The sequence below is a fragment of the Salmo trutta genome, chromosome 37 (assembly GCF_901001165.1).
Source record: "Salmo trutta chromosome 37, fSalTru1.1, whole genome shotgun sequence".
Lineage (NCBI taxonomy): Eukaryota > Metazoa > Chordata > Actinopteri > Salmoniformes > Salmonidae > Salmo > Salmo trutta.
The window spans coordinates 25491690-25500427 of record NC_042993.1 but is presented as its reverse complement, the minus strand read 5'-3'; the positions used below and the strand labels follow the sequence as shown (position 1 = coordinate 25500427).

At 41.8% G+C, this 8738-nt stretch overlaps 1 protein-coding gene across 3 annotated transcripts; it reads right to left on the bottom strand.

The window, feature by feature from the left end:
- Positions 1-3944: 3944 nt before the first annotated feature.
- On the bottom strand, positions 3945-8490 carry LOC115177069 (sialic acid-binding Ig-like lectin 5). Of its 3 annotated transcripts, none has more exons than XM_029737549.1 (9): positions 8407-8490; positions 7808-7959; positions 7257-7634; positions 6697-7008; positions 6194-6451; positions 5790-6074; positions 5488-5614; positions 5192-5273; positions 3945-5038 (listed from the first exon to the last, which is right to left on the bottom strand). In XM_029737549.1, the coding sequence occupies exons 2-9, from the start codon at positions 7866-7868 to the stop codon at positions 4622-4624; spliced, it is 1920 nt and encodes a 639-aa protein (XP_029593409.1). In that variant the 5' UTR covers positions 7869-7959; positions 8407-8490; the 3' UTR covers positions 3945-4621. The 3 variants fall into 3 exon arrangements, with proteins under 3 accessions (XP_029593409.1, XP_029593411.1, XP_029593410.1); XM_029737551.1 differs by having other exon boundaries at positions 7299-7634; XM_029737550.1 differs by having other exon boundaries at positions 7808-8449.
- Between the last annotated feature and the right edge of the window lie 248 nt (positions 8491-8738).

Genomic DNA, 8738 nt, shown 5'->3' with positions numbered 1-8738 from the left:
CATTTCGTCCCTCTGGAAAAATCGTTTGTGGCCCCTCCATTGCATTGAGACATTGAGAGAATTCAGATGATCAAACAAATCCACCAGGTAGGCAACCTGTGCGAGCGTTTTCCTCACAATCAAAATGTTCAGCCAGAGGTGACTTGTTTTCCGAAAGAAACGCAGCGATCTCCGCTCGAAGCTCATAAAAGCGACCCAACACTTTACCCCTGGAAAGCCAGCGGACCTCTGCACGATAAAGCACCTGCTGGTGCTCGCTCCTCATATCCCTACAGAAGGCCTGGAAACACCTGCTTTTACTGGAACTCTTTTTGATATAGTTGACACACTTGATCACATCCTGGAGAGTGGCGTGGAGCTCAGGCACCATGTCCTTCACTGCCAATGTCTCCCTGTGTAGGAAGCAGTGGTTCCACGTCACACTTTGTGCTCTCTCCAGGATCCGCTTTACTACCCCGGAGTGCTTTCCTGTCATGGCAGCTGCCCCATCAGCAGCAGTGGTGACACCGACGTACCCATCCCAGGCCAGTCCCACGGAGCCCAGGTACATATCCATTGTGTTAAAGACAGCCTCAGCAGTGGTGGTGGTGGGCAAATCAGCACTAAAAAGGAACTGCTCCTCGAAGTTTTTATCCCAGACGTGTCTGACATAGACCATCAGAATTTATGGTGAGCCACATCTGTGGATTCATCAAGCTGCAGTGAGTCATGGCCATTTTTACAGATGCGCTCTGATGTCTGGCGCATTATGTCCTCAGACATGTCCTGGATTCTCCTCATGGTGTCATTGGATAGGGGTATAGTTTTAAGTTTGTTGGCGGCTGACTCTCCCAAGATTTCAGTGCACATATCAATCGCAGCAGGGAGTATGAGGTCCTCTGCGCTGGCGTGGGCTTTTTTGCACTTAGAAATGCGGTGGGCCACAAGGTATGATGCGCAAAGTGCCTTTTCTTGTACTGTGCATACGATCTTCAATTAATCTTGTGAGGCCTCTAGATATTGACACCTCAAGAATGTTATTGTATTGGTCAGTGAGTGTGTGCAGCGCGAAAACCCACCAAGTCCGAACGCAGCTAGACGTTTCACCACTGCGACGCGCTCCAAGTCAGCAACAATAAGCGGTGAGGCCGTATCCTTTCAAAATAAAAGTTTTGGTGTGGAGGTTACCTTTGAAAATATTTTTTTATTTAAATTTGTATATTCTTGCACAAGTCCCACAACCCCCTAAAATCCTCCCGTGACGACCCCCCAGTTGAGAATCCCTGCTCTAAAACAAAACAACTTCAAAAGAAACAACCACCACATGAACACAACCAGACTTTCAGTGTGAAAGGGACTTGAATAGTGTCAGTTTCCTGCTACTGTAACCCACACCACACACTTTGGTTTTATGTTCTGTGTCAAATCAAATCAAATTTTATTGGTCACATACACATGGTTAGCAGATGTCATTGCGAGTGTAGTGAAATGATTGTGCTTCTAGTTCCAGCGGTGCAGCAGTATCTAACAAGTAATATCTAACAATTTCACTACAGATACACACAAATCCAAGTAAAGGAATGGAATAAGAATATATAAATATATGGATGAGCAATGACAGAGTGACATAGGCTACGATGCAACAGATAGAATAGAATACAGTATATACTGTAATGAAACAGGCAGGGAGCAGGTCTCGAACCCTCGACCTTCTAGCCCGAAGTCCAGCGCGCTATTGACTGTGCCCCAAAAGCATGCTCGAGCGGCCGAGTCGATATCGGCGCTTATAAATCCAGGGTCGTTACAATACATCTGAGATGAGTAGTGCAAGATATGTAAACATTATTAAAGTGGCATTAGTATATTGCCCCCGGTGATGCGTTGTGCAAACCGCACCACCCTCTGGAGAGTCCTGCGGTTGTGGGCGGTGCAGTTGCTGTACCAAGCAGTGATACAGCCCAACAGGACGCTCTCAATTGTAAAGGTTTGTGAGGGTTTTAGGCCAAATTGTAAAGAGGAAACCATGCGAGAAACCTCTGCCGACATCTGAGAGTTTCAGGGTTAATTTTAAACATCTGCGTTTCAATCAGAGCCTGTTGTTCTGTCTTCACTTACACCAGCAGATGGTTGAGGTCACCTTAAATCAGTTTCCTTTTCTGATAAATGAGTATTATGATAAAAGCTCAAACTGAGAAGGGGTTAAGAAGTATGTAGGCTTGTAAGTAATGTGGCTTTGCAGTTGTCATGTTTAATGGATTGTCTCCATCTAGTGGAGTTGTTGGTAGGATATGATCTCGAACCATAGAGATAGATGGAGGACTCTAGTGCCCAAAAGCCGGTTTTAGCATGGGCAGAGCCGTTGAGGACTTTCACCATTTTGAAGTTGTCAACTGGGTGGGACTTCTTATGGGATAAAGAAGGATCACATGATTCCATCTGGGTCATCAGGAGGGATCAGCCAATGAATTATACTTGTGAGCAAATATTCCCTAACTGCATGCAGGAGTATATCGCCAAAATGAATTATACCTGTGAGCAAATATTCCCTAACTGCATGCAGTAGTATATCGCCAACCTGTTCCTATAACACACTCTAGGTGGCAGTATGCACCCTTTCAGTTTGCTTGCCAACTCATAGAAGTTGGAAGAAGAAAATTGACTACCTCAAAATGGAGATGGCCTCAATGGCGCTGTCCATGCTCTCACAGACGCCCTAATGGGACAGATATAATGATCCGAAATCTATTTGAGTCTATGTGTCGAACAGATACATGTTCCAAAGTAAACGTAGAATAAATGGTGAATGAACTGAAATAGTTCTATAAAAAGCATTTCTTCATTTTGAATAAGAAAAAAATATTCTGATGAACATTTGTTTTTACCTTAATTTAACTAGGCAAGTCAGTTAAGAACAAATTCTTATTTTCAATAACAGCCTAGGAACAGTGCCTTGTTCAGGGGCAGAACAACAGATTTTTACATTGTCAGCTCAGGGATTCGATTTTGTAACCTTTCAGTTACCAGTCCAACACTCTAACCACTAGGCTACCTGCCAGGGACTACCAATTGGTGGTTTTTCTCCACCCTATGGCAAAATGTGTAGATTTGCAGTAAACTTACTTTAAAACTGCAACATTTTCTCTACGACCCATGGCAAAATGTGTAGTTGCAGGAAATTACCTCTAAAACCTACATTTTTTCTCTCTGCTGTCAAGAGGGGAGACCTAAAATGTTGTGCTCGCAAGGTGGGGAAAACAACATTTTGCTTAGGGCTACCAAAAGGATAGGTCCGGCTCTGACAACATGTGTGTGTATGGATGTGGGTATGCAGACCCGTGAGCCACTGCGGCCCCCATGATGAGTTCAGATTAAGTGTGGCCTCCAACCCCCATCAAAGTTGCCCATCCCTGATTTATACCACTGGTAGCCTAAAGTTACTGTTGAACGAAATTTGTGGAGATGGTAGGTTGGAAATAGCAACAACAAACAATACACCATTAAACATTCTTTGAGCAGATTTTGGAGAACATCTGAAAATACACAAAACCATGAAATGAGGTTTGTGCCTCCATATAAAACAATTCTGCAATAATGCACACTTATAAATAGAAAAATATTCTCATAGATGGGATAACTGACAATGTCATAAAAACGATATGCATGATGATTCTGAATGGCCAGAAATCTAGCATCGTAGATGGCACATTCAAGCATGTTTTATGCTGTTCTTGATGCTACTTTTTCTAGGTGTTTTTTGATAATTTGGCAAAAAACTGCTAGCCCTAACCAACAACTGTAACAATGTACTTGAGAGACAACAACCACTCACTATTTTCAAAAAACATTGGAGATAAAATATAGTTTACAAGTTGTCACAATCTAAGCCAACCTATATGTTTTACCCCATAGTCTGGTTGCTAAACAAGCCAACACGTCGATAGCACACAACTTTTGAAATCATAATGTACTTTTTTTTCTTGATTCATTTAATTTGAGCTCTCTGGCTAGCTCAAAATGAGATTACTTTATTACATTATGCGAAAATGTTCTGCAGCATATCAGTATTCTATGTACAGTAATATATTGGTTAAAACCACACATACTACCTAATATTCCCACCCACTTGTCAAATAGAAATGCAAATATGAAAGGAAAGAGGAGAAAAACAAGAAATGGTTTGACCTCTACTTTTCCAAACCACATCTTTGTCAGTCCTTCCTCATAGTGACAAAACAGAATCATTACAAAAGTAACATGACACTTCCTTGAAAAACATTACCAAAACATTACCAAAATTTGCTTCTACAGTATGTACAACTAGGAAGTATTCTTATTGAAAATGTACAACCACCAGGCACATACAGTACCAGCTGACACAGCACTGTAAAACAAAGCATTTACCAAAACTATGAACTACAGTAGTTTCAGTTATTATACAAAGCCTCCATATTATCATAAAACATTCAAACTGGATTCAGCACATGAGGAAATAACACCAAAACTACTAACTACAGTAGTTTCAGTTGAACAAAAGTCTCAGTATCATCCTAAAACTTTCAATCTGGATTCAGAAAATGATATAAGAACCCATGGCTGTATAATACTGTATGCCATCCCCCACGTTTCTAGCGAAATTGCTGTGTCACTCAACACCCATAATAGCCTTGACATTGGAGTAAAGCTCTGTATCCTCATAGGTCTCTGCTGCTGGCTTACTGTTCTCTTTCTCCTCATTCTTCCCCATCATCTCCTTCCCGTCTACCCCCTCCTCCATCACTCCACTCCCATCTCCTCCATCTTCTTCTCCCTCTTTCTTCTTCTCTCGTTTGATTTCAGCGTAGTTCGACTCTGTGGTAGTGGTCTTCTTCTCTGCCTCCTCAGGAGTCTTCTTCTTCAGCAGGGAGTAGTTGATTCTGGCATAGTCCACATCATTTGGTTCTTCCCTTGTGGCAGATTTTCCCGCGGCTCCACTGGTCTGGGGCCCTCTGATTTCTGCTCCCTCCCTCAGCACCACCTGCAGAGGGGTCTGTTCACACCTCACAGTTTGTCCTGCATCCGTCTATGGAGTAGATGACAGAAAGTACTGTGTTAGGAGTCTTTTGTTAGCTTGGTGGTCCCAGATATGTTTATGGTGTCTTATCAACTCATATTGGCATGCCAATGCTAACGAAATGTTGATAAAGCTGAATAAAGAAAGTAACTGGTACTGCACCTGCTGGTCTTCACATGTCACCATCTCCAGGTTCATGAAAGGGCTTTTGGAGTCTGAGTCCTTTGGGATCCTCTCTTTTTGTCTAAGGGAAATATTATGAATGAAATTTCACAATAACTATATTTTGGAGGGGTTAGCTGGGACGTCCATTACAATATGGTGCAAGGCTTGGCATTTTTGACAATATATCTGATTCTCAAGATAGTATATATGAATTTCTAAAGACAATCTGCAATTGATTTTAAAAACAACACTCAGTTAACACTAACTGTACATCAGTAATATAATGCATTTACCTTTTACATTTCCCTTTCAAACACAGGAAGATACAACAGATGGTGGCTGAGAGGGCTGCACCAATCACAAATGCAGTAATCACTTTTAGGTCCGACAGCATAGCTATAATGCCTTCCCATTCCTTCTCTAAAAAGAGAACAACAACTCTGAATGGGAAGTGGCTCACATTCCTTCATATCCTCTGGAAGAAAATATTAATTTCCCTAAGCCTAAATATACTGAACATCCTCAATATTGCAAACATTGGGTGGGATTGGGAAGCTGTGACTCTCTAACCAAGTAACTTGACTTATATATTTACCTGTTTGCTTTTCTTGGCTCTTATTTTGCGTGACCTGCAACTTCTCTCTCACTACACCCACAACATTTCTGCTGACACACTCCACAGTGGTGTTGTTGTGGTTTCCAACAGGCAGGCTGATGGTGCTGTTCACTGAGGAACCCAACACTGATGTAGTGATCTCTGTGCTGAGCTCCAGCAGTGGCCACTCTATGAGGGGTAAGGGAACCCCCTGACTGACACACACACAGGTCATGACCTCTGCCTGGTCCACACACCCAGAGCCAGGAAGAATCACGGGAAGGTCTGGAAAAAGACAGTGAAGAGAGAGATATCAGTGATAGATTGATGCTAAAAACATGCGAGTACTTCCAGATCATAAAATATGACATGAGTTTGTATATCTCAGTCTAGTTTGTACTTACACATCACAGTGACAACAGTGGAAGCTGTCATAGTCCTGTTGAGGTGTGGAACTGTACACACATACTCCCCAGCATGTTCTCTTGTCACATTGGAGATGGTGAGAGTGGCATTTTCAGTGTAATTCTGAAGTGGGGCACTTGTCCCGTTCTTACTCCAAGTGATGTCAGATGGAGGGTAACTGTCAACACTGCAGGTCAGATCCAGGATACCATCCTCCTTCACCATTTTATTTCCAGTTATTTGGGGGTCTTTCACATCTTTAAGTGCAAAGAGTTTCTAATTGTACAGATTTATTGTGCACATAAACTAAATTCAGACTATGTTGGTTGAGGGACTAATAACAATGGATCATGATTAAAAAGGGAAAAAGTCAAAGCCATGACATAACTGTAGGTGGAGACTTCATATTGTATCATTTGCTTATTATCAAGGTTATTACTAGGTTTCAAAGGTTCTCTGGAATAAGGTGTTTAATGTAAAATGTAGGATAGGTGGTACTCACATGTTACATTCAAAGTTACTGTCTCTTCAATTTGATATTTTTTCTGGAAGGTTACTTGACACGTAACCATCATGTTGTGGTGTTCAGCTGAGGGGGTAAAGATCAAAGTTGAGAAGTGGGTTGTTGTAACGATGGTCAGGTCCTCTCTCATCTGTATGATGGTGTTGTCTCTGATGTTGTCTCCTGTTCCTCTCCATGTCCATGTGATGTGAGGAGGAGTTCCAGAGCAGATCCCCGGGGCGGTGCAGGTCAGAGTAGCTGGTTCTCCCTCTGCCAGAGGAGGAATCAACACTGAGGGCTTCTGGGTCAGAGCTGGACACAGGAAATACAAACACAGAAGTGAGTTTTACACCTGTGTACAAAACAGCAGTGACACATAATCAGCCGTAGGAGAGCAGCATGCATGTGATGACTCTGAATGGGAGTTTTCCCAGTAATGTCCTCTTATGATAGAACTTTATAATAAGGGAGACCTGGGGGGGAACTTGAACTGTATGTGCTGTATACAATTAACTACAATAATAGGTTGTCACTGTAACTGGTAATAATAGTCATAGTACCGCTCACTGTGATTTTCACTTTCTTCAAGTATGTATATGAACCTGGCAGTCTGAATTGATACTCTCCAGCATCATTCTCTCTGATGTCGTTGATGATCACACTACAGTTCTTCTTGGTCAGATCAGTCTCCAGTAGAGACACTCTCTGTTTAAAACCCTCCTGAGCTTTAGAGGGAGTTTCAGAGTGGAAAATGATGTTTCTATTCTGATCACATCTGTCATTTGTAGGGCACTTGAACCATATTGCAGTGGTAGGATTGATGTTATCAGGGTGAGTGAAAGTACATGAAATAACAGCACATAGTCCCTTCTCTGCTGTTATTTCTGCTGGACTGAAGATGATGTTCCAGGGTGATGCTGTTGGTGGTGCTGCCAGTTCTGATGGAGGGAAATGAATACAGTCATGAGTAATACAGAAAGCACTTCACTTGTTCCTAACATTTGTGATGATACAGAATCTGTTGAGGTTAAAATGTGTTACCACATCTATACCACTAGGCCTACTAATGATTTCAATATTAACAATACTTTAATGATGAAAGGAATCCTACTTCGACATGTTGCTCTCTCTGTCAGAGAGAAGAGTAGAGCTGCCCAGATGAGGACCCACATCCTGCCTACACTGCCTCAATGAATAAACCCCAACACCAGGGTCTGTCCTCTTTCACCTCTTTCTCTGGTCCTCTTGTCTGTGTCCACAGGTCTGGAGCACAGAAAGATAATAACATGATAGAAAGTGTTATGATATAATTTACACATCCCATTACCAGCTGTGTTAGGAGAATACATAGGCATTCATAACATCTGACATGAACGTTTCATGACACGTTTAGGATTGTTTCAACCTTCCTAGCACCTTTTTTTAACTTTAATTTAATGCACAGAGAGAATATGTCAAACTCCTATTAATGCTTTATTTTACCATAATTGTCTGGAATTTATTTAGAAACCACATGGTAACAGCGTAGTTACATAATTAGAAGACCTGGAATATTCATTGTAACAAATATGAGAAAGTACCAATATTTTCTACCAAAGAGTTACTAGTTTTGTTAAATAATTTCAAGTAATGTCCAGAGTTTTTCATTCTCCCAAGTACTTTAACAGTTGTTTTAGCCATGCAGAGAATAAGACTGAATCATCACATTACCTCTCTCTTTCAATGTGCTCTCTCTTCCTGTTGAATGTGAGCCCTGTGTGAGTCTCTGGTGTGTGTGAACTTTCACTTCACGTCCCCAGTCTGTTATTCCTCTCTCTAACCCTGTGCTGCAATCCAGGAAGTCCCTCTGTATTGCATACCGCCCAGCCAATGTTCCTTCAAATGTTTTTGGGCACTGAGCAACTTTTTGGTCTTGTGAGCAGAAACTTGAATGTTGTGACAATTTTGTGCAACTTCTGGTGTATGTTTACAGTGAACACTGAGGCTGTCCCCTTACAGTTTTAGACAGTAGCCAATAGGCTATTGTGGCTATTTGAGTATAG